This window comes from Hydra vulgaris, chromosome 04 (assembly GCF_038396675.1).
Source record: "Hydra vulgaris chromosome 04, alternate assembly HydraT2T_AEP".
NCBI classification, from domain to species: domain Eukaryota; kingdom Metazoa; phylum Cnidaria; class Hydrozoa; order Anthoathecata; family Hydridae; genus Hydra; species Hydra vulgaris.
In genome coordinates, this window is record NC_088923.1 from 50,831,622 (window position 1) to 50,859,379 (window position 27,758).

At 27.1% G+C, this 27,758-nt stretch overlaps 1 protein-coding gene across 1 annotated transcript in view; it reads right to left on the reverse strand.

The window, feature by feature from the left end:
* LOC101235342 (BOS complex subunit NOMO1) overlaps nucleotides 1-27,758 on the reverse strand; it is an 81,139-nt gene that overhangs the window by 37,546 nt on the left and 15,835 nt on the right. Inside the window, exons 15-27 of the mRNA XM_065796570.1 lie at nucleotides 27,438-27,492; nucleotides 24,025-24,141; nucleotides 22,600-22,741; nucleotides 21,313-21,386; nucleotides 21,174-21,237; nucleotides 20,955-21,091; nucleotides 20,248-20,329; nucleotides 20,040-20,103; nucleotides 19,772-19,870; nucleotides 15,504-15,593; nucleotides 4,676-4,755; nucleotides 4,400-4,565; nucleotides 3,084-3,120 (exon numbers count right to left, since the gene is read on the reverse strand). Of these exons, the coding sequence (XP_065652642.1) occupies nucleotides 3,084-3,120; nucleotides 4,400-4,565; nucleotides 4,676-4,755; nucleotides 15,504-15,593; nucleotides 19,772-19,870; nucleotides 20,040-20,103; nucleotides 20,248-20,329; nucleotides 20,955-21,091; nucleotides 21,174-21,237; nucleotides 21,313-21,386; nucleotides 22,600-22,741; nucleotides 24,025-24,141; nucleotides 27,438-27,492 (1,207 nt within the window). The remainder of the gene's footprint in view (nucleotides 1-3,083; nucleotides 3,121-4,399; nucleotides 4,566-4,675; nucleotides 4,756-15,503; nucleotides 15,594-19,771; nucleotides 19,871-20,039; nucleotides 20,104-20,247; nucleotides 20,330-20,954; nucleotides 21,092-21,173; nucleotides 21,238-21,312; nucleotides 21,387-22,599; nucleotides 22,742-24,024; nucleotides 24,142-27,437; nucleotides 27,493-27,758) is intronic.

The following is a 27,758-nucleotide window of genomic DNA, read 5'->3' on the forward strand; positions in this document are numbered from 1 at the left end:
ACTTTAGTTACATTTTAGAGTTATGTAACAAAAAGATTGCTAAGGTATAAATATAGTTGTTTGAAATCGTTGTAAATCTCATCTAAATAACCACTAGAGAATAATTAGCTGTTGACGTTGCTACAATGATTTCATAACTTGCGTTAGAGGCCCTTAGGGAATTGCACATTATAACTTTTAAACATAATTATATCATTTTCGAAAAGCGCACGAACTTTTATGTAAATTCTAAATCCAAGGTTTAAACTTACGTTGTGCAAATTTAAAATTAAAAAGTGTTTAAACTAGTGTTGCTATAGACTTCAACTAAATCGATTAAAAGTCTTCTAGTCGAAATTAGTCGACTTTGAAAAATCTAATAGCGGATCTAATCATCTTTGGATTATCTACTAATCGATTAAAAGTCGATTTAGTCAAATAATAGTACTTATACATGCATTTCTAATATCTTTTTATTTGATTGAACATTATTAATCTTTTTAATTTTATTTTGTTTATCAAAAGCAAATATGACTGTTAAATAGAATGTAGTTTTTCCAGAGCCGGAATATAATATTTGCCCCCCTTCCTTTCATATTAAATTAAAAAATTAAAATATAGTATGTTCCTCCATCCCAACAACTTCTCTCCTAATCCAGCACTAAGTTTTTTGTTTACTCTGTTGAAGTTCTTATAAGGGTTTGAGGATTTCAGCAACTTTCAAAAAAATTACTTTCAGTTACCGGTACCGGTATCTGCGGTCACTTGAGAACAACTAAAAGTACTTAAGAGTAACTTATAATACACTGAAAGTAGCTTCACAACGTCTTCAGGTAATTATGTATGGTAATTAAAATTAAATTCCGCCTAAGTTATCAATTCGTAATGTTAACAGTAAGTAACTTGCCGAATCTTAGTTCTAACATAGTATCTAAAAAATAATATACAAACAACCAGGCCTGAAAAGAGGTTGGGAAAGATTTATCGGGTGTGTGTTTGTAAAAATAATATTATTTTCATCTTACACTATTTTTGTATACTTTTTCTCTATTTTTACTATATTAACATTTTATTTATATTATTTTTTCATTTCTTCATTATTTTTATAAATAATGAATAATCAAAATTACAAATTTCTATTTTCGATATCCCAATTAATTTAAATCCAAAATATTGTTAGGTAGCTTCTGTATTTCTGGGTTTACGACTGATCATGTAACTAGGGCTCGCCAAAAAATGGTTTTTCCGCATGCTTTTTGGCATCTGCCCTTTATAGTCCAAAGATTTTTCCTGACGGCCCTGCATTATTAAACAACTTCATAACATATGACAATAATTATTATATTAAAAAACTTTATAGTTATGTGTTGTTTTTTTGTTGTTTTTTTTTAGCAGTCTTTGCATGTGATTATTAAAAAGATTTTCATACAATATCGATACGATATACAGTGCTGATCCGTTCCATTCTTTAACTAGGGCTCTAAAGATAATTAAATTGTGAGACCCTTCATATCTAAATAGTTTATTTTAAAACTTATATTTACTTTTATTTTACTATTTTAGACTTATATTTGTTTTAGATTTATCAAGAAATCAAAAGGACTTTTCCACAATATTAAATCATTTAGACCTAGCAAAATTTATCCTGCGTGGCGTTCATATTGTTTTGTTTCATTAATATTTAAGTTGTATAATTCAAAAACATATAAAACAGACGTAAATTACTTGATTTCTTTTATTACTTCCCCCCCTCCCTCCACACACACACACTTAGATTAAATCGACTTTTAGTCGACTTTGTCGATTTCAAAAAAGTGTTAGTCATTCAAACTATAATTTGAAAATATAATTTCAAAAATTTTAATATAAGTTCAAAAGTCGACTTTGGTTGACTTTTGAATATATTAGTCGACAGTCGAACTTTTTAATAACATCATTATAGTGATGTTATTAGCGCTAATTGCTATTAGTGCTGTTCTTAGTGTAACTAGTGCACTAGTTTAAATATAGTTTAACCAAATATAGTTTTGAATTTTATTTTGAATTAGAAGTTCAAATTTTTTTAATTCAATATTGAATGAAGATGCTTTAAAGCATCTTTATTCAATAATTAATAAGTAAAAACATGAATAAGTGAATAAGTAAAAATTTAAAAAATTATACTTTCAAAATTTACGATTTAAATTGTAAACAAAAACACTTAAGTAGCTTTTGCTATAGGTAGGTTTTATTCATTTTGAGAGAGCTAATATTTTATATAAAACGTTTTATCGTGTAGATGTAAGGGGTCATTTGCAAATTATCTCACGCAAAAAACTTTTCAGATCCCCCTCCTCCCTTTTCCACAAAATGACACAAAATATCAACCCCCTATCTTATCCTGAGGTTTCTAATCCCTGCAAAAGAACCGTTGGGGTTCTAATCCCTGCAAAAATATTTCGAAGCAAATTTAAGAATTTCGAAAGTGAAAAATTGTTTCGATATTATTTTTAGAATTTCGAAATCTCAAACATATTTCAAAGCAAATTTTAGAATTCCGAAAGTGAAAAATTGTTTCGGTGTTATTTTAGAACTTTGAAATCGAAAAGTTATTTCGAAGCAAATTTTAGAATTTCGAAGGTGAAAAATTGTTTCGGTAATATTTTCAGTTTTAAAATCGCAAAAAAATTTCGAAACAAATTTTACAACTTCGAAAGTGAAAAATTGTTTCAGTAATATTTTCGGAATTTTGAAATCAAAATAATATTATGAAGCTAACTTTACAATTTCGAAATGAAAAAATCGTTTCGATACAAAATTAATTAGTTTGAAATTATTTCGAACTTACCGAAACAAAAATAGAGTTTTGAAAACTTTTTTTTTTATCGAAAATTCAACTTTTGCTTTCATGAACAACCTTAGTTTTTAGTTCAAATAAATGTTTGTAGGCAAACTAAATAACTAAATGAATTATCAAAATTTCTAAAATTATTTAAATTAAAATAAAGCATAAATTTATTTATTAACATAGAACTAAAAGTAAAAAAACAAGGTAATTATCAAAAAGTAATAAAAAAAAAAAAAAGAATAAAAAAACAATATATAAAATCGAAAAATAAACTTACAACAATAAATTCCAAGTCACTATGCAGAGGTCCAACTCTAAAAACAAACATAAACTACTAATAAAAAAATTGCATTATAATTTTCAGCTCTTAAAATCTAAAGGATTTTAGCTCTCCGCATAACTGCTGCATTTATCCTGCTGCAAGTCAACAAAATTTTTCTTTACTCTGCAAATATTTGATTTTCATAGAATCGTAAATTCATGGAATGAAGCATGTATTCAAACTTTGTAACAGCAAAGTTTGAATAAATAAGAAATCAATTCTAAATCTTTAAATTGTAAAATCCTAGGTTTCAAGTATTAAATTTTAGCTTAGCAGCAAACTTTTTTTCATAAAAAATTATTTGTTTACTATTTTATGCCTTGATGCTTTGTATTTGTATTGTTATATCTTTGTATTACTTGTCTATAAAATGTATTATTGCTCTTAAAATATTGTGAATAAATTTTAACAGCTTCAATGTTAATCTTTGAATTTCTTCAGTCATCTTTCGTTGTAGATTATGAATAATTAGGTGAAATATAAAATGGCTAAGTGTTGAAACTATACTTCTCACATGATAATTCATTTTTGTTTTTTACAGATTAAAAACTTATCTTTAAAATGTATTTCATACGCCAATCATTACAATTATCTTAAATTTAATTCATGTGGATACAACACATAATAAATATTGTGATTCCTAGAGTAAAGCAAAAATAAGTCAGTTTTTTGCCCCCCCCCCCTCTCTCTCTCTCTCTCTCTCTCTATATATATATATATATATATATATATATATATATATATATATATATATATATATATATATATATATATATATAATATCCCTAAATACCAACCTGAATTTTAAGGGCTAAACTTATATATTTTGTTATAGATATACCCATTATTTCTTTTAACTAATATTTTTTTATATATAACTTATATAGGAAAACTTGAGCAAGAATTTTCTTAAAATACACATAAAAAACATCAACATAATTCATAAAAAAATTTGAAACAACTCTAAACAAAAAACAAAACACCAACATGATATATCAAAAGAATATAACGCAACAAAATAAAAAAAACATCAACAAGATATATCTGAATATAACACAACACAACATAATAAACAAAACATCAATGTGACATATGAACAGAACTTAATGCAAAATTTAATACAGAATTTAAACAGAATTTAATACACAAATGCAAATTACAAACGTAACAAAGCACAAAAACAAAATCTTAAACAAAAAATAAATTTTAAAATTTATTATAATAAATCTTTTAAATATTTATTTATTAAAAACTTATAATTGGTATCCTACCTGTATCTTCCAAGATCATCTGTTGATGTTTCGATTGTTCGATTACCTAACTTATTAGATTTGGTAAGTATAGTGACTGAAACACCTGCTAAATCCGGAAATACATGACCTTCAATAAACATCCCTTCTTTTCCAACAAATGTTGCTTCAGCTCCAGGACAGTTTTCTTGAAAAAAATTTTAATTTTATTTGTTATTATTGTTTTCTTAAAATGTCAATAATACTTAAGATAAACTTAGAGATATCATTTAAAACTCTCAATGAACTTGATATTACCTTTTGTAGTGATTGTGAGGTCTTCAGGATAAAACAGAACTTCTTTTGAAAGAGGAGTAATTAAAAAATCTTCATTGAGTCTAAGTGCAACGAAAAAAGCAATTATGTTTAAAAAAAAGTTTGTGCTAAAAAGTGTATAATAATCTTTAATTTGGCTTTATTTCCAAATATCAATGTGTAGAACAACAAGAAATAGTTTGTAAGAATCAAATGATATACTATTTCCATATATTTGGAGTTAAAAGTTTTTACAAATAAATCAAACTGATTCTTTTGAAGATACTGATAAGAAATAAGGTAAGATAAAAATATTTTCTCATATAGAAAAGTAAAATGAAATATAAAATAACTAATAAAAACTAATGACAAAATAACTTTTCAGTAAAAAATTTTTTTTTTGATAATTCCTCCATTGATTTTATTAGTTTGTCTGAGTATAAGAAAATACTTTTGATAGAAAATTTTATATATAACAAAATTTACTTTTTTTTTAAACATCTTCATGCTTCCAACAAGGCTGCAAGCGACTACTAATTAAAGTTGGAAGTTACTGGAAGAGAAAAGATGAAGATTGTAGAGCAAGATAACGATTGACATACGAATTAAAGGATTGCAAACTATAAAAATCAGGAAAGCAAGATGAAGGAAGCGAATTCCAAAGAACTGATGTTTGAGGAAAAAAAACTAGACGAATAAGCGTTTTTGGAGCACTTAGGAACAGTCACAGAAAAAGGATGACACTTAATTGAATGACGAGTAACACAAGAATGAATTTTAGTAGATGGCACAAGAGACCCTAGCTCTTTAGAGCATTGCCCATTATAGAATTTGTAGAAAAGAGAAAGAGAAGCAACATTACGACGATGTGATAATGGTTGGAGGTTGGCTGCAAGAGCAGATCCAACTATGTTTACAAAGCGTTTTTGCACCTTGTCTAAAAGAGAAAGGACATCATTAAAAGATTCACCCCAGATATGGCAACAGTATTCCATACTGTGCCGGATTTGAAATTTATAAAGATAAAGAATAGAATCTGGAGTAAGAAAGTGTCGAGTTCGATAAAGAGATGCAACCTTAGCAAATGCTAACTTTGTAACTGATTTGATATATGGTTTCCAAGAAAGATCAGAAATAAGAGTTAATCCTAGAAGATGAAGAGTAGATGACTCATCGAGTACATCACTGTTCATAAATAGAGAAAGATCTAACTTATTGCGATAATGATTGGCTGAAAAAAATTAAGTTTTATCTGTATTGAATTTCACCAGCCACTGTGAGCCCCATGCTGTAACAGTAGTGAGATCCTTTTCGAGCTCAGACGCCCCATTCAAGCAATCAGAGAGTTTTGACTTCTTATCATGACAAGAATAGATGGTAGTATCATCAGCAAACAATGCCACCTTAGATGGGAGAATATCTGGAAGATCGTTAATGTAAATTAAAAAGAGTATAGGGTCAAGGATAGAACCTTGAGGAACCCCGGAAGTTACAGAATAAGAAGAGTGCTGTCCGTCGAGGACAATTTTTATACTACGATTGTAAAAGAAGGACTCAATAATAAGATGTTGCAAGATACACCATAAGAAGAAAACTTATGGAGAAGACCAGAATGCCAAACTTTATCAAAAGCTTTTGAAATGTCAAGAACGATGGCCTTAACCTCTCCACTTTTATCTAATGCACGATAAAATCTATCGGTTATTTATAATAAAATATTAACCCTTTACCTAACCCAAACGGTTACTTATAATAAAATATTAAATTTTAATATTATATATATATATATACATATATATATATATATATATATATATATATATATATATATATATATATATATATATATATATATATATATATATATATATATATATATATATAAAGTAGTAGAAAATCACTTAACAAAAATTTTTCTCATTTAACACTGTGTTTCATCAATAAAGACTCATCAGAAATGCTTCTGATGCTGTACGTTTAGTAATGTCTATCAATAACTGTAATTATTGAAAAGTTATTACATAATCAAAGGCCAGCATGATTGGGTGAATATAATGATAGAAACTTTAAATTTAATCTTGTGTAGTAAAGTTATTCATAATTTTGTTTATAAATTTATTCTTAAGAACTTTTGTGTTTATAGTTCTAAACTTTCAATATTATGCTCACCATCCACTTGCTCACCATGAGATTCTGCAATCATTCTTAATTTGAGAATTGGTTTCAAAACAACAGACATGATATCTCTCTTTTTATAGCTGTTAGAGTTTTCAGTGAGACCATGTTTATGATATTCTTAGGTGTTCTTAAAAAAACTAGTTATGTCTGAGATCCATAGACACATGTTTTTTTCTAAAACTATATTAGCGTTGGTATCAAAAGAAACAAAATTATATATAATAGATATGTACATTAGCAGGGCTTTGGAGCCAAGGTCTAAAAATTGGCTCCGACTCCAGGCTTTGGCTTTATTATAATTTTTAGCTCCAGCTCCATCTCCCAAGCAGCTCTGCAAAAAAAAATTTTTGATTGTTTTATGAAAGTAACTTAAGCACTATTAATATTTCATCAATCAAAATCATTAATTATTGATTCATCTTGATTATCAATCAAAATCTTTAAAAATAAAATATTATCTAAAACATCAGGCTTTAGTGAAGAATGCAGATCACTCAATATAAACTTAATCGAAGAAAATAGCATCTCCACACTTGCTTGTGATATAGGCATACAAGTGACTACTTTGCACGCTTCTTGTATTTTTTTTGGGTATTCTTCAATTCCTTCAAAAGCTGATTTCACTTTTAAACATCCCATTTCTTTCATTACCCTACAGTCGCCCATAAAATTTGTATTATAAGTATTTTTTCTTCTTTTCTTCTTTTTTATCATGTTCTTTTTCAAACTCATCCTCAAACTTCTCCATCGGAATTAAATTCACTTAAAGCTAAAAGAAATGCTATAAATGGCTCAGCATTATTTTTTATTTCTTGACTTTTTATTATATTTTCGGCATCTCTTTTATAAAATTTTCTGCTGTTTTTAAGCCTTGTTTTGCTCGTATTATATGGTTTTCTATCAACAGTATTCTATATTTATATCAACATAAACTGCAGTTAGAAATATATCATTACTGAAAAATTTTTCTTCTTGTTTTTGCACTGATTTCGAAATATCTTCTGCAATTAGGCCTTGATTCTTCTCTAGGTCAGATTTCAATTTTAACCATTCCTTTAAGAACTCTCCTGGAGTGATACTGATTCCTTGAAGTTTAACTGTTACATCATACAGCTTTTTTAAAAGATCGCATAGATGACTCAACTCATCCAATATTTCAGGGCATAAAAATAATATCTCATCAACTGCAGCATATTGCTCACACAGTGGGCGCAAAAGTAATAACTGTTTAATCATTAGGAATGTAGAATCCCAGCGTGCCTCATTATCCAAAATTGAAACAACCTTGTATTGCTTCCTTGCTAAACATTGTGTGTGAGTTTCTTTGTTTCTTTACAACACAATAAACTTTTGCCAAAAATTGTGCAATGTAAGTTTTTTTAAAGCATTACAAATAGCTAGCAGCAAAATGTAAATAACACAGCCCATGTCTTAATGTCAGTAGTCAATTGTTAACACTATTCTGGGAGAACAAAGCCTAGATTTTCTTCCTAAACTGCTGCACTTTCTAGCTCATTTGTATCCTGTTGTAAAAACTCCTCTTGTTCTTCATCCCGCAGAGCTTTATCTCGAAATTTTCATCACCTGAATATTTGTTTAAAAGTATAATTGCCCCAATCATATTGTCTGCATTGTCTACACTTGCTCATAATATTTGATCTTTGCTAATACCAGATCTATATAGAGTATTTTCCATCACTTTTTGATAGCAGTAAAGGGTTAGTTGCTGTCTTTCTGTATCTATCAGTGTAAAAGTTTTAATTTGACTTTGTCCTTCATAATAACATTTATTCCCAAATAATTCTTTTGGTGTTGAGTGCTGTATCCATTTTCACATAAATAAATTTCTGTAACAATATTTCCTTTATTTCAACATTCTTACCTTTTACCTTTTTTTCAGCAAACTCATAAATCAAATTACTTACAGAATCGTATCTAGTATTGAATCCAAGAGTTTCACCTAATTGGCCTATAACCAACTGAAATCCTTCATCAGCAAATATTTTCCATAAAACTCTTTTATTCCCTACCATTTTAATAATTCCCATTATAAAAGTTTTAGTACTAACTTGATTTATTGTTCTACTATTAGTGATATCTAAAGTAGCCTGCTTAGTTTTTTGAGTATTGAAATTTTGAATGTGATAAAAATGATTCTGAAGATTTTCTACTGGTCGTAAGGCTCATTTCAGATTCGACAATTTTATATTTTGATAGATGTAATCTTTCCAAATGCCATTTCATATTGTAAACTTTTAATTTTCTCATTTGCACAGAGGATGAAATCACTTAATCATTTAGGGTCTGTCAGGGTAATTTGGGTATAAAAAGTATCTATCTGCAACTTTTAAGTTATGCCATTTAGTTTCCTTTGAAAAAAAAATTTTTTGGTCCCTCCTAGCATTGTGACCTTATAAAATAGTTTAGTATAAAGTTGGCGGTCATAGGCTTATTAGTAAAAAAAGTCGCACTGTTAGTTACAATATAATCAAACTACCCCAAGGATGGGGTAATTAATGTAATAAATGATTTATAAGTAAAACATGCTTTTTACAGCTGTTATATCCAATTTACTTAAGTTGGTTGTAGGTTTAGTAGAAATAAAATACTAGATGTAATGAAAGATCTTTTTGAAATTTTGTTTTAAAATATTATTAAACATTGAAAAAATTTAAAAAACATTCAATTAAAATCAGGAGCAGGAGCTTTTCTAAGATCTTTTCTTTGTCAAATCTTTCTCCTGTTTAATGTTAAGATCTAAAGCTGTAAGCAGTATTTTTAGTTTTATAGTATATGTCTTTTATAGTATTTTCCTAGCAGTTTTAGTACTTCTTTTTTTCTTTTTCTCATTTTTTTTCAACTCATCTTATTTCAACCTTTCTAGTGCTTTATCTATTTTATTTTTTTTTACACCTTTGCTTCCAACAAGGCTGCATGCAACCACTATAGGAGTTGCAAGTTATTATAAGGGAAAAAGATGAAGTTTGTAGAGCAAGATAACGATTAACAGGTAACCTAAAAGATTACAAATTAGATGAATCAGGAAAGCAAGAAGAAGGAAGCAAATTCCAAAGAACTGATGTTCAAGGAAAAAAACTATACAAATAAGAGTTTTTGGAGTACTAAGGCACAGTCACAGAAAAAGGATGAGACTTAATTATATGATGAGTAACACAAGAATGAATTTAAGTAGATGGCACGAGAGATAATAGCTCTTTAGAGCAGTGCCCATTATAGAATTTGTAAAGTATTTGCAGAAAAGAGAAAGTAAAACAATATTACAATGACGTGAAAATGGTCAGAGGTTGGCTGCAAGAGCAGGTCCAAATATGTTTACAATGTGTTTTTGTACCTTGCCTAAAAGAAAAAGGAAATCATTAAAAGATTTGCCCCAGATATGGCAACAGTATTCCATACAAGGACGGATTTGAGATTTATAGAGATAAAGAATAGAATCCAGAATAAAAAAGTGTTGAGCTTGATAAAGAGATACAACCTTAGCAGATGCTAAATTTGCAATCGATTTGATATACAGTTTCCAAAAAAGATCAGAAGTAAGAGTTAATCCTAGAATATGAAGGGTAGATGATTCATCGATTACATTACCATTTATAAATATAGGATGATTAAAGTTATTGCTATAACGATTGGTTGAAAAAAATAAAGTTTTATCTGAATTAAAGTTCACCAGCCACTATGAGCCCCATGCTGTAGCAGAAGTGAGATCCTTTTGAAGCTCAAATGCCCCATCAAGCAATCAGAGAGTGTTGGCTTCTTTTAATAACAAGAATAAATGGTAGTATCATCAGCAAACAATGCTACCTTAGATTTTGAATTTTCCAAAGCTGTACGCACATTTTCAGGTCGATCAGGTGATCAACTGGTAGTAACTGCATCCCACAGCTTTCTCATTGGTGATATCCTAGTTGATGGGCCTGGTAAATTTAAACAACCTGAATCGCTTGAGGGTTTTATGACGTTTCCAATATTATTCGATTAATTAGTTTCCTGAGCTTGAAAAATTCCAAGATTAGGATCTGTTTGGATTGAAATGTTGAGTTGGATTGAAACAATTTTGCTTTCCAAAATGGTTGGGTTCACTGGGTAAATACTAGATTTTTTAAAACTGCCTATTATGTGATTAGATTTGAATGAGATTTCTACAAGTTTAAAAGACTTGGAAAAATAGCTTTATCTATATTTTTAAGACATGACTCACTGTACCATGTCTTCAATATACTTTTCCAGTCATTTTTCATTGGAGTAAATACACCAACGTCTAACGGTTGAAGAGCATGTGACTTATGAGGTGGTAAACATAAAGGTATAATTCCATTATCTCTCGCTGTACAGGTTACGTTTTAAGTCAAGTTACTTCCATGTCCATCAAATAATATAAAAACTAGGTTTTCAAGGTGCTTTATTTTCGTGACAAAGGCATTCAACCATTTTTCAAAAATATAATCTGCATCCAACCAGACTCTGTAACCCCATACAGTGTACCTGGCAAGCCTTCTTTTACCCAAGTAGATTGCAACTCTCCTTTTCCTTTATAAATAACACAAGGTGGGTAGCGTTCACCGTCAGCACTTGCTATAAAAAGAACACTGTACTGGAGCCTCCCGACACCTCCTGAACATGAATATGTTATCCTGGTACTTTTAGGAACAAATACTTTACCCTTACTAGGGTAAATTATTTGTACCCTAGGCCAGTTTTGTCTAAATTATATAATATTTTTTCTGGGTGGTCATTTAAATTGTTTTTATCCAGAACGTTTTGATAAATTTTAAAAAATTTATCCACCACATATACATATAGCCCTTCAGTGCTTGCTTTAATCAGTAATTCAGGCTTTCGCCTTCCAAGTTCTTCTTTCCATCTTCTTGCAAAATTTATAACAAAGTCATAACAGGGTGTGTCATTTTTAAATCTTCCTACCCACTGACTCTACATAGCTGTGCACCATATATTGCAAATCTTTTCCGTCTAGTGGATATCTACATTTGCTGTAAAATTAAGGCATCTACTATATATTCCTCTTCTTCTCTTGTTAATACTGTTCTTCTGCCAGCGCCTTAATGGGTTGGAGGATTCACACACCATCGTCTCAAAGTTTCATGCGGAATATTGTATTTTTTTGCAGCTGCATACATTGATTTTCTGTTCTTAATATCTTCTTTAGCCCTTTGTAGATCATTGCTATCATATTCAACAGGGTATTTTTTCACATATGTGTGTAGAGTGATCTAAAACAAAAAGTTAGGTTAGTTTTGAAGTTTACAGTAATTATATCCATATTACCCCAAACTTTTAAACTTTTAAAATAATATATCTCAGAAGCCCAACTTAATAAAAAATTAAAGTATTAATATGTAATACATACATACCTAAATTAGATAAAAAATATCTCAATGGAATAACAAATGATAACGCTTTGATGTTTTTGTTTTTATTTCACTGGTTTGTAAATCGTGTACACGAAATAAGTGTGAAAAAATAAGCACATCATTTTTTTTAGTGGTTGTATTAAAATCTTTTTAATTGTTTTGTATTTTGTTAACAACATGTTGTGGTTTTAAAAAAATATGTTAGTTTTTGGATTTAACTTGAAATTATTTTTAAAAATGACAAAAGAAGAAGACGTAAGAGAAAAAATTATGCGCAAGTATTTACAAAATCCTAATAGTAGCTACAATTCAATAGCAAAATCGTTACAAATACATCCATACACCGTTAGTTGTGTTATTCAACATTTTTCTCAAACAAAATTGATCAAACGCAAATCTGGTGGTAGAAGAAAGGAAGGTTTTAAAGATATAAAACTAGCTTTTCACTAAGGGAAGGCGCAAGAATATATGGATTTTCTCACAGTTTTGTTGCAAAAGTTAGAAACAAACATGGTTTTCATTCTTTCAAAGCACAAAAAGTGTTCAACCGTTCTGAAACTCTACAAAAAATTCATTATTTTTTAAAACTATCTATGGAATGGTATAAAAAACAAATAATGTGAAATTTGTGTCTAAAACAGAAAATCCTCTAAACTGACCAGAATAGAGGGTTATTGAAAAGTACTGGGTTATTATTAAAAGAAAAATGAAAAAAACAAAAAAGCTTTGCAGAAATATTAAAGATATTAAAATATCATTTAAAAAAGCAACAAATAGTTTTGATTCTTATTCTATGCGCAAGCCTAAGGGTACCACTAAAGCAAAAGCTCAAAATTTTATTAGATTCCCACAGGAATAATTAATTTTTTTTTAATGTTTGATCTTCTTATATTATTGTATTAAAATTATTACTTGGTTCAAAATAAAAAGTGAGGAGTACTTTTTTTTAGTTGTTTTTCTACTTTCACATTTATTTCGTGTACAAGCTTTATATAACCTATGAAATTTTTAGAAGAGTTGTGGTCAGTGTTACCAACATAATTTTGGTGTTAGTTTTTTTAAGTAACAGTTTTTTTATGTCTTTTATAAGTACATGTGAAACACATATATGATTACTAATTTTTATACTGAAAATATAACTTGTACCCAAAAATACCTCACTATTACCCTAGTTACCCTGACAGACCCTATCTTTTCTGTAATCTTGCCTGTAGCCAGTTTTGTACTTTTATCAATTGAAAAATACTTATCTAGAAACCTCTCAGAATTGTTTATGCTTTGAAGCCATTTTTATGAACTATTATTAAAATTATATTAAAAACTATGGAAAACAAAATAAATGACAATTAACTATTATATAGCATTTTAATTAACTTGCATTAAAAAAACAAGTGACTGTTTTTTAAATAACTAACTTATGGAACCATCTTCACTACAGAAAAAAAAATTTTTGTTTAGAGTGAAATTGGTGCATTATTTTAGTGTATATTTTTAAAAATTCAATTTAAAAACTTTATTATTTATTGATTATTTATAGTCTAATTTTAATTAACTAATCAAATTTAAAAATATCAAAAGGTGGAGCTAGCTTGAAGCTAGTCAGGAAATATTTTAGCTCCAGTTCAGCATATAAAATCACTAGCTCTGAATAGCTCCGGCTCCAGCTCCAGAGCTGCTCCAAAGCCCTGTACATTAGTTAATATTGTTAATTAAATATCTTTGAAGTAAATATATCATCATGATCATCCTTGTTTATTTACTTGCTATGTCTACTATCCGTAAAAACATTCGTGTTTTTTTTAAACTATATCAGCATAGCTGTCAAAAGAAACAATATTATATACATAATTTGTCTCAAAGTTCACACAAATTTTTCTAGAAGACTCTTTCTCTTTCAATTGTTACTTATTTCATTAGATCGCCATTTGGTCAAACTATGATTGCTGTAATTTTGGCTGCAGATATATTTTGCTACAAGACAAATATTCCTATATATATGGGTTTTAGCCCATTTAAGCATTTTAGATGCATGTTACAAAAGTTTTTTTACAAGAACAAGTATTTGTTTTATAAAAACAGAGTGTGTTAATAAAATTGGGATAAAATGATATAGATCACAAATGGGGCTAAGGGTAAGTGGGCCATTTAAGCATTTTAGATGCCCATTACAAAAAATATATATATAAATTAAATTAATATATATATAAATTAAATTTCAAATAGTTTAATCAAAGTTTAAAATAACAAATATTTAAAATATCTACAATGTTAATGTATATATGGTAAATAATCCTACAAAAATCGAATAATTTTTTAACCTGCTTTAGAGGAACATGTAAAAGAAAATTTAAAAAAGTTTTACTCTTCTTCCATTAAAAGTAGCTACAGAGTCGCTCTCGATGTTAAGTACACTCTTCTAAATGTTTAAATATATTCTGTTAAAAAACCTTGACACTGTTCAGCAGGATAAAAAATATTTGATTTGTTGAATTATGTTTAAATTACTTGAAATTTAATTTATATAAATCTTTTTGTAATTGGCATCTATAATGCTAAAATGGGCTTAGCACCATTCAATTTTACCCTTAGCCTCATTTGTGACATAACTTTTTTCCGTTTTTTTAACACTCTTTTCTACTTTTATAGAAAAAATACTCTTAATAAAAAATTTAAAAATTTGTAACATGCATCTTAAATGCTTAAATGGGGCTACCTCTCAATTATTCTCTACCTAGGCTACCTCTCAATTATCCCCAACGCCCCAATTATGACTCTAGGCAATTTGTTTGGATTATTTTTAAAAACTCTCTTTTATTGTTACAAGGCAAATACTCTTGAATAAAAAAGGTTTTATTTAAGTGACATGACATAAAACCCAGCTGTTTTTTTAGCCACCTGTGATAAAGATTAGGAAAATCTTTTTATAATTAAAAAGTGAAAACTATAGTTTTAACATTTTAAATGAAGATTAAGGACATCAGAAAATTTTTTGTTTTTAAATAAGTTAAAGTTTTTTTTTAATAATAAAGATATTTTGTAAATGATAAAAGAATTGCTACTTGGTAACAAATTTTTTAAGCATTTCTCTTTATCTTTTGTTTCATAGCAACAAATAGCTTCATAACAACAACTCGCTCTCTGCATCACTAATTCTTTAGCACAAGGAATGTACCTCTCCTCAAAACAACAATTTTGTTACAAATTAATCTCTAAAACATTTATGATATTATAAGATAAATAAATAATATTTAAAAAAAATGTACCTCCCCCAGTGTTCTGCTTCATAAACAAAACTATGATCTAATTTAGTCGCTAACGGAGTCAAAATAAATTCTTTATTACTTTTCAAAGATCTGCAAAAATAGAAAACATGATAATGATATAAAAATAATCTAAACTAAATTTATAATTATGAAAAATTATATTTCATAACCGTTTAAAGAAATACCTGGATGTATATATATATATATATATATATATATATATATATATATATATATATATATATATATATATATATATATATATATATATATATATATATATATATATATATATATATATATACACAAATATAAATACTTTTATAGATTTAACTCTATTTGGTAAAAACATATTTATTTTATGATATTTCAATGGAATATTGATAATCTCATTATCAAGTAAACTCTCATTATCAAAAAACCTTTTATTAAATTGGGTTTTTTAATATACTTGATAATGAGGGTGTCAATATGCCATCGAAATATTGTAAAAATAAATATATTTTTAATAAATAGAGTTGAATCAATAAAAAAAAATTTATTTTAAAAATTTTTATATAACTAAACTTGTTCATTTGAAAGTTTAAAAAAATTAATTGAGGGATTAGATTTAATCTAATTTTCAAATTTTTTTAATTTAAAATTTGATATTGATAATCCCTGCAGTTTTTTAGACAGTTATGAAATTTTTTTTTATAATTATACCATATATATAAATACAGTTGTGGACAAAATGATAGTATTTCATGTTTAGTTTTATATTTAGATCTGTTTTGTTATAATAAAATATCTGTTGTTTGCTGTCGCTTTATTTGCATTTTTTTTATTTTATTGGAGTTTGTTGACATTTATCAAAGTTATGATTACTATTATTGTTAATTCAAGGAAACATCTGGAAACATCCAGAAACATCAATGAAACATCAAGGAAACATCTGAAAACATAAAGGAAACATCCGTAGTAATTATCAAACTTTATTTTGATTTAAACAGAAATCTGTGGGCTGTGGGAAGCATTATAGTGATGAAAAAAGAAAACTGATTGTAAAACTAAAACAAGAGGGGAAAAATTTATTTATGTTTATTCATGTCGTAGCAAAAACCGCATGAAGATTGGCCTGCTTCAAAATGGCAGATATTTTGTGGTCCTATGAAATAAAAATTGTTTTATTTGGGTCAGGTGGACACAGGGCATATGTAAGAAGACTACCTAACTCTTCCTATAAACCATAATACACTATCAGGCCTTGTTAAGAAGCGCTACGCAGCTCGCATTTTGCTTGCGAAAAGGCGATTTGCCTACGCGTTCAGCAGTTTTGCGCTACGCAAAAACTTATATCTCTTAGAATATTTAAATTATCTTTTGATTACCGTTAACGTGACGTTTATTCAGAAGAAATAAAGTCGTAAGTAAAAGCATTTAACCGCAATTGTAAAATAATAGATTTTTTTGTTAAAGAAACAGTTTGTTTCATAATTTTTTTTTTGCTATTAAAAATTAGTTAAAAAAAAAAAGTGTTTTAAGTTTTATCTTAAGGAATTAAATATATAAATTCCTTTTAAATATAAAAATTATTTTTAGTCATAATAAGTTTAAAAAATGCACGATTTATTTTGATGTAAATATTTTATTAATAAGATATTATGTTTATTGTTAATTCAATAACGTAAAGTTTTAATGATGTTCATTTAATTTACGAAAATAAATTATGATCACGAATATGTTATCGGTAACTGATAAATAACAAAAAAAAACTTTATTGTTTAAAAACATTATTAAAAAGAGTTCACAAATTAAATAAGAAAAAATGTATTAACAGTTAATAAAATAACCAAAAACCAAATATAAAATCATAAGAAAATAAACAAATATTTTACGTTTCATGAAAAAAATATTTTTTTCAAAATAAAATTTAGTTCATATTTGAAAAAAATAATAAAAATGATTTTTTTAATAAGAACTTAGATTTTATTTGTAACTTTTGTTATAGTGAGAAAAAAACAAACTGTTTGTATGATTTTTAACGCGTTAATAAAATAACTTTAATTACAATGCGGTACTTGTAAAGACGCTAGTGACGCAATATAACTTCTAACGATGCAAAATATATTTGCTGAGTTGAGTTACTTAGAAATGCGCTACGCGTTTTCGCTACACAGCGAAATCTCGTAACAAGGCCTGCACTATACAAGCTGTTAAACATGGTGGATCAAAAATAAATATTTGAGTTTGTTTTTGAGATTATTGGCATAAAGCATATTTAAAAGATTGATGGAATTATGGATTAACATATTTATCTGAAAATTTTACTAAACACCATGTTGCCCTATATAGAAGAAAATATGTTGCTGAAATAAATATTCATGCAAAGCAACAACCTAAAACATGATAATTGTGGGGTAAAAAATTGATTTGTAGAGAAAGGAATTAAAGTTATAAATTGGCCTGCCCAGTCACCAGATATCTATCCCATCAAAAACCTATGGGCCATGCCAAAAAGAAAGTTCCAAAAAAAAAATCAAGAAAACAGCCCAAATTAACATAAATAAATAGAACATTTTATAAGATCTGTGCAAAACATTTTCTTAAAATGTTGTCAAGATTTGATCAACTCTAAATCAGTGCAAATTTGAATCACAAATTTGCACTGATTTAGAGTTGATCAAATCTTGTTGAAATTATTCATTTTAAAATAATAACTATTGTAAATACTAACAAAAATAAAAAAAATAGTTGAAGTAGTTATATAATCTTACACCTACTTGTTTAACATTAAATAATTTAATAACTATTTTTAAATTGCATTAAAAGTAACTTTTTAAAAAATGTGTTGATTTTGAGATTTTTTTGTCTATTTTTACGATTATTTTCTACTTTTATTCCACCACTTTTTTAACGCAGAATATTTTTGTTTTTATTTTTTTAATGTTTTTATGCAATTTTGATTTTATTTGTTTTATCATTTGGTGTGTGTATTTAGCACATATTGATATTATCATATGCTGAGTTTCATAGTTTTTACATGAAGTTTTACAAGCATTTTTGTTTTTTTTGCCATGACGGTCATAACAAAAAATCAAATATTAAAAAACAACAAACAAAACAACACAATCAATGATGCAAGAAAAGAAAAAAAAAAGATTATTAAAACCATCTCAATCACTGTAAATAAACGTCAAAATACACTTTTACAACCCATTACACCTTTAATTCCATGTTATGGTATAATAAAATGATTTTTTTTAATAACTTTTTTACTTGAAAGTATTTTTAAATTTTTAAAAATTATTTGGGAGTTAGGAGTTATAGAGTTTAGTATGTGTTTTCATAACTTTTTTGGTTTTTTTTATTCCTCTTTTTTGTGGAATTGACTATATATATGGGCAACATATGCTTACTTAATCTTGGGCAAAATTTCATTAATGTTGTCATACTTTAATAGCTATTTAGTTTAGTAAGTAGGGTTTAGTAAAAGCACTGGATTGCACCATAAAAGACCACACAAGTGACAACCTGAAGGACCTCTCAATGATTTAAGATCATCAAGTATAAAACTTTTTTATAATTGGTAGTTTTTATTATTATTTTTATTGGTTGTTTTTGAAATTGCAATAGTTGATTTCTTTTTTCAATTATTGATGTTCTTTAAGTTCTTTTTAAAACAGATTTTAAATGTTCTTTCAATTAATGACTTGTATACTTTTAAGAGTAGAATGAAATAAATTTTTTTAATTAAACAAAGTTTATTAAAAAGCGAAAAAAAATGTATATTTGTATTAACAGGGCCGTCCCGAAGAGATCTTATAGGGGGTGGGGGTGGATGACGTATCAGTTTTTTGCCGAGTAAGACCCAGATATTTTATTTTGCCGACTAAGATCTTTAAAAAAGAAAAGAAAAAAAAAGTTCTTGTTTCCTAACATTTGCCGACTGCCAACTACAAATCCAATATTGCCAACTCCAGTGTCTAAATTTTCCAGACTAATTAATTTACTAGACACCCCCTATGCCTCACCCCTCCCTTGAGACGATCTATGTATACATTGATTTGTATAAATTTAAATACAGCTCTCTAGAAATAAAAAAAATTAAAAATCATTTTTCCTGTAAAAAAAAATTACAACTAATCTCTTTAAATCTCTTGAAGTCCTCATTGGGAACAACAATTACTACACCTTTTTTATTTGAATATTTACACATACTTTACAATGCAGTTTTTAAATAAAAATATGGAAACTAAGTTGTTAAATCATTTGTTTGTTATACTTACTTGGCTATAATTTTCATGTCTGACACTTCTTTAGTGGTAGAGACCTTGAGAATAATTTTAAATGACACAACAGAAAGTCTTAATGATGTGGGTTCTAGTCTGTTGAAAAAATAGAAAATATATAATTAGATATAAACATGTATGACAAAATAGTATTTATGAAACAAAAATAATTGTTTATACAATGTCAAATGTTACTTTATTTAATGCATTTAATTTAAAAAAGCAACATTTTTGTGAAATTTTTTTGTTTTGTTTTTTTACTTACGTATTATAAGTATATTTTGCTTGTTCAAAGTGGTAACAAGATTGTGGAGTTAAAGTGTATATACCTGGAAAAAAAGATTTTATTTAAAAGAGACTTAAAAAACTTTTGCAACAAAAAAAAATTAAAACAATATAAACAAAATTTCTTTTTATTAGAAAAAACTCTACTTGAAACAGAATACAACATAAAATATCTTAATAAAACAAACCAGGTTGTGTAAAGCAAAATTGGTTTAATCCCTTCTTCAACTCAAATGATCCTACAACTTCATTGTTTTCCAAAGCAAAATTCTAAATAAAATTATTTTTTATAAACTAATATATATTATTCCCTCCTTCTTTAGAAGGAGTGGGAGAACAGAGTATGTGGTGTGTGGCACTACAAATTAAAGTTGAATTAGTATCTATTTTCCGTTGGATTGATACAACAGTGCAAATTGGGTAACTTTAATCAGGTTTGTAAGGCTTAATCAATACAAATATTCTAGAAATTCAATCTGATGCATACATTTCAAAAGTTGTAGTTGTGTAGTAGTTTATAGTTGTGTTGTAGTTTCCTTCTTCCTTAATATAAATTCTTTTTGTGAATATGGGTGTTAGGTCACAATCAATAACTTTACTATTTTTTACTAGTTCTTTTAATTTAAAAAGTGCATAATTCACAATCAATACTTTGTAACCTGTGCCTTTATTGATGATATCTTATATGTAATAAGCACACATTAAGATACCTTAAGATATCATAATGTGTTTGACGCTTGTTTTAGTTGATTACGAAAAGAAATTTTTTAATTATCTTTTACTCCTAATTTTAAAAATAAAAAGATAAAATTTATGATCAGTTTTAAAGTTTCACTATTACTAGAATACTTTTTACACTTAATGTTCATGCATTAATATTAAAGATTAAACTTACCAATGTTATATTATGAGAGATTGAACATTTTAAATAAAAACCATTATGCTGAAACTCGATATTTTCAATATCATGATTGTAAACTTCAATATTTTTGTGGAGAGGTTCCCAACACCATTTCTTTCTCAAAGGAACAACTAAAATGAAAAGAAACATTGTTAAAACCATCATCATTATCATCATCATCATTAAAGTTTATACATGCATGAGTAACTTTACCTTTATATTTCCCAGGTAAAACATTTACAAATGAAAAGTCTATCTTGTTCCCTTTAACATCAATCTACAGAAACAAAAACATTCATGTTTAAACATACTGATATATACTTGAGAATAAGAAAATGTTATTTAAAAATACATTAGCAAAAACTCTATCTGTAGTTTGACCATCTTCGGGAACCATGTAAACACTAACTTCACTGCATTCTACAACTATAAAAAAAAAAAAAATTATTGTTAACTTTTTTACGTCCTTTGCATTAAATTTTTTAAGTAGTGATGTACCGATATCACTTTTTTGGTCGATACCGATGCCGATAAATTAACTAACTATTAAAATTTTGAAAATATAAAACCATACAACTTTAAACCGTGTAATCTTTTTCATGGAATCAGTACTGGTAAACAAATACTTGGACTCAAATCAGAGTCAAACCATTATTTTAAAAGATATTAGAAAAACTCAGTTAAAAAATATACATTTTTTGTTTTCAAAAAATAAATACAATTTTCGAGGAACCCTTTTCAATTCATTTTTAAAAAGAAAATGGTTTTATCATAAGCAGTTTACTTAATATTCTTTATTAATTTAATAGAAATTTAGATATCTAAACAACAATTATGTGTTGTTTAGATATCTAAACTATTTTTAGATAATTAAGTTGTTTTTATAAATATTTTATTTTGTGATGTCCTATCCCCACCATGTCCCTGGTAGTACCGCGCTAAACTTGTTTCTCGACGCAGTGGCCTTTATTGTCAAGGTTTGTGTTTTGGAGTTATAAAGTTGAGAGGGTTGTAACCAAATCTAAAGTAGCCTCCTCGATCGCAGTGGCCTTGGGGAGGTGAATTGAAATAAAACAAAAACAAATAAAAATATAGAAATATAGGTTATACTTGAACACATATAGATAACAATGCTTAAATAGGTTACTTTTAAGTATGACAATAGAACAACACAAAATAAAATTATGCTAAAAACAACACAATGGTAGTAAAAGTATAAGTACATTCAGCTGTTAAATTAAAGCTTATAAACATCATCTTAAGAATAAATAATATTGCCTGTAAACAAAGTCAAAATAAAAATTTATCAAAAAAATTCTAAGTAATGCATAAAGTTTAGTTTATTTATTATTTAATTATTATCATAATGCAGGATGAAAATAATAAAATGCCATCGGTTGGAAAATCGGAAAAAGAGGCCGATGCCGATACCGATTGTGCAAAAAGTGGCCGATTAAACCGATGCCAATTAATCCGTACATCACTATTTTTAAGTCTCCAAACATTTTTTCAACTCTTTAGACAAAATAAAAAAAATAAAAAAGATTTCCTCTGCTCTATTAAATAGTTAAATCAATCTTCAAAATTAAACTACACTAAAACATTTTGAATTTTTTCCCAAAATATAAAATCAATTCACCTGAACATTTGATAACACCTTTTATTTGAGCTCTGAATTGCTTGAACTTTATGTCTAAAATTGGTTTGTTTAAAAGTTCAACAGTTATGTTTGGTGGATTGAGCAAAAAGCCTAATCTATTTTCAGCGCTTGATAATGGAATCTAAATTAATAAGTAAATAACAAAATATTCTGAACACTTTTACTACTTTAAAGAATTTAGTTAACCGGTGACAACTGAAAAATATGAATAGATTTAAAATGACATAACTCCCCTTAAATATAATATAAAACAAAAAAGAAAAATGTTGAAAGATAAGTATGATTCTTGTTTAAAATACTTTATGTCGTTTTAATATTTATACAAAAATGGGTATAAAATAAATTCAAAAGTAAATGATAAAATAAATTCAAAATTGGATGATAAAATAAATTCAAATCAAAGGATTAGGAATCATGTTTACAAGTTCTTTTTAAATTACATATGTTGGTAAAAAGTTAATTTATGACCACTTTAAAATTGAGAATATATCTAAAATTGCCATGTACAGAGTGTGCTTAGAGTAAATCTAGATAAACCAAAGAACCCATGACAGTGAAAGAAAGTCTTTGACTTCAAATATTCAAAAATTGCCAATAATTGATGATAATTCTTATTTTGTCTTGTATAATTTAAGTATCAATGGTAACGATATATATTACAAAATATATATTACTTACAATATATATTACTATTAAACAATATATATCACTCAATTTACAATCAACAAACAAAATGCTTCAAAAAAAATTACTCCTATAGATTATCTAAAAAAAATTTCAGCCCTGTTTTGTGCTTAGTGAACTTGCTGCAAATTAAGAAAATTTAGACATACATCATAAAGAGATTTTTTTTCACTCATAGATGTTGATGTATTCTGGCTCAAATTGACATTAACTCACTATGCGAGAATCATCATCAAATACCTAAATAAGGAAAAAGTGCATGTTGAAATTTTTTTAAATTTTATTTTAGGGTCATGAATTGCTTTAATAGCATATATATTGCTTTTAAAAATTGATATTGAGCTTGAAACTGAGTTTGACTTAATCTGTACTAAATCTAGTAAAATGTCAGAAGGAATGGTTTGTTTGAAAATAACTGAGTATACAAAAACCAGAAAAACATTTTTTTTTTGTTTTACTTTACATTTTAAGAGAGTTATGTCTTTTTAAATCCAAATCCAATTTTTCTGTTAACATCCATCATTACATAAAACACATGAGGGGAAAAACATATGCCTGTCATTCAATGTCTGGCACTTATTTCAAACCCTTATTTATATATACATTTGATACTGAGAACATAAATAATTATTGATTTAAAAAATGATACAGAAAACTTAAGATTAAAGTAGATCATTAGTAATTAATTCTTGATATTAAGTAAATAACAAAACAATAAACCTCAATTATAAACTTTCCAGGAGCAGATTTAAAGCAAAATGATCCATCTTCTTTTGGAGACACAGATGAAAAGCTTTTCTCATTTTCCCGTGTTAATAGAACTTTATGATTTTGAATCTTTTAAAAAAAAATTAATGTCTCACAGAACATCAAGTTACAAAATCTATAATTTATACCTTGGTTTATCATCTTGCCAAGGTACACAAAGGTCACTTGAGATCTTTTATCATATAATATAAATGTACAATTTTAATACTACACCCGAAAAAAATTTTTAGAAAAAATGTCAGCTTAAAAGAAATATGGGTCTTTAAAAAGGGGTAATTAGACAAGAGTTTTGAAAATTTTTTCATTAAAATATTTTATTAAATTTGAAAAGCATATTTGAAAAATTTTCAAAAAATTGAGATTTGTTTTAAAAAAAATTTCATATATAACTTATGAAGATAACAAAACAAAAAATGAAATATCTCTAGAAATAGTAGTTGGAAGCTGAAAACTTTAAAAGAGATGTAGTTCTGAGAGAAACATCACAAATTATGTCAATAGCCATAGACATGAGCTTTAGTACACATATTGAATAGGGGCTAGGTAGGCACTATCTACATATGAAAGACATAATAGCAAAAAAAATGTTATCATTCTTTTTCTTATTTTTCTGAAAGTGTCAGAACTTTATTTTGCATTTCAATTATTAATGTAAACAGAGGACCTTTTGTAATCATAATACTTTCATACCCAGAAATAAGTATATATAATGTAAAGAAAATATAAAATTGCAATGATATATTATATATACTAGATGTCTAACTTTGATTCAAAAAGTGAAACCGCTTTTGCCCTAATTAGAAATGGTTTCCACAACATTAATTATAATACTTTTCCCTATTAAAAAATGACAGATTAAATTTGTAAACAAAAAAAGTAGCTTCACTTTTTGTCTAATAAAATCTCGTAAGTTAGACATCTAGTATGTGTGTTTATTATATATATATATATATATATATATATATATATATATATATATATATATATATATATATATATATATATATATATATATATATATATATATATGTATATATATATATATATTAATTCAGATTAAACCCAATTTTTTTTCAGCCAATCGTTATCGCAATAATTGAGATCTTCCTTTATTTATGAACGGTAATGTACTCGATGAGTCATCTACCCTTCATCTTCTAGGTTTAACTCTTACTTCCAATCTTTCTTGGAAACCATATATCAAATCTGTTGCAAACTTAGCATCTGCTAAGGTTGCATCTCTTTATCGAGCTCGACACTTTCTTACTTCGGATTCTGTTCTCACAAATCCGGCCTCGTATGGAATACTGTTGCCATATCTGGAGCGGATCTTCCAATGATGTCCTTTCTCTTTTAGACAAGGTGCAAAAACGCAATGTAAATTATGTTAGTGTATTTTACAAATAGAGTGTTCAATGTTCTTAAAGAACAGAGCAATAAGTTAGACAAGTGTTTTTTACTAATTTATATATATATATATATATATATATATATATATATATATATATATATATACAGTGGTGGCCAAAAGTCTTGGAACAAAACATTTAACGAACAAAATAACTTATTTTGATCTAAAGTATAAATTTTGAAAGTTTGATGCTTTTGTTTTTACATAGCAATATGTTTATAGTTACATATTTGTATATTGCGCAATTTATTATCGTTTTTTATTATTCATAAGCAATTTATCAGCTATATTATGCCAGAACTTTCACCTAAAAAAAGAGGAATTATTGCTGCATTATATGAACAAGGTTTAGTTCAAAGAGAAATATCTGAAAAGCTTGGTTGTTCATTATCAACTGTAAGTAAAACTCTAAAAAGGCATAAAGAAGAGCCCCAATTAAATTTTACTTCAAAGATGAGATCAGGCAGGCCCAGAGCAACCACCTCAAGAACTGACAAACTTATTGGCCCGATCAACCATGCAAATCTACGACTATCTGCACACGAGATTTCAAAAGAAATTTTTATTGAGAAAAAAGTAAGTGACCGAACAGTTAGAAGAAGGCTTTTGGTTGATTTCAAAATGAAGGCATGCAAGCCAGCAAAAAAACCTTTTTTATCATTAAAAAACCTAAAAGATCGAAAAACATTTTGTCAGCGCTACAAAAATTGGACTGGAGAAAATTGGTCTAAAGTTCTTTTTTCTGATGAAACATGTATTAAACAATTTAATGTTACAAACAACTTTGTAAGAAGACCAAAAAACTGTAGATATATGCCAAAATATACAGTTAGCAGTGTCAAGGCACCTGTGTCTTGTATGGTTTGGGGTGCTATTTCTGCCAAAGGACATGGGCCATTATGGATAATGCCCAAGAATACCACAATAAACAGCAAAGTCTATTTGGATGTTATGAAGGAGAAGTTGCCACCTTTCATGCAGATCTTGAACTGCACTTATTTCCAACAGGATGGTGCACCATGCCACACAGCCAAAATTGTAAAGAAGTGGTTTGCTGATGAAGGAATTCAAACCCTTGAAAATTGGCCTGGGTCATCACCAGATCTTAATGTTATTGAAAATTGTTGGCATATTATGAAAGTAAAAGTTGCTGCCAAAAAGCCTAGATCTTATAATGATTTAGTTGAAGCAATCAAATCAGTGTGGATCCATGAAATTACACCAGACTATTGTACAAAACTTGTTAACATCATGCAAAAACGTATCTAAATGGTAATTGACAATAACTTTATTCAGTTTTTTTTTTGAAAAAGATTAAGTAGAATAAAGAAACAAAAAAATTTTTTTGCTGTAATAATGTCCTTCTAACAAAAATAATGTCCTTCTAACAAAAATAATGTCCTTCTAACAAAAATAATGTCCTTCTAACAAAAATAATGTCCTTCTAACAAAAATAATGTCCTTCTAACAAAAATAATGTCCTTCTAACAAAAATAATGTCCTTCTAACAAAAATAATGTCCTTCTAACAAAAATAATGTCCTTCTAACAAAAATTGAACCAGACAATATATGCATGTAGTAATATATGTATATATGTATTTAGTAAGGCCTCCACACACAAAACATTACTAGCAAACTATGAAACATCACTGATGATGTTATTTTAAAATGAGGTATAATAAAAAATTGGAAAACTGCGTAATTTAAAAAAATTGGATAAGAGACTGATTAAGGTATTGAGATTGGTCAAGAACTACCCATGATTGATAGAGATCTATATAGATCTACTATTGGAATAAATTTTTAATTATAATTAATTATACATAATTAATAAATTATAAAGAAATAATTGTAAATAATCAATTACAAATAAAAAATCATAAATAATTAGTTATGAAAATTAATATAAATAAATAAACTTTTAAATAAGTTTTAAATAAAGAAAACACATACAGGTAATACTCCTTGTGGTAGCTGAAATATTTCAATAATTCCACAAATACTGAAACTAAACAACAGAGATTTGAACTTTAAGAGCAAAAATTTAAAATTAACTAAAATTAAATACCAGAAAATATTACTAAAGTAAATAAACATTTATAAAAAAAAACAAAAACAATTATCTATTGCTTAATAATTACATTTAAACTGAAAAAAAAATAATTTTTTTTTTAAAATTCAACCTTTGAAATAAACTTTATAAACATAAATAATTAAAAGCAAAATTATTTAAATAAATATTAAAAAAAAATTTAAATATCCAGCTAAAACATA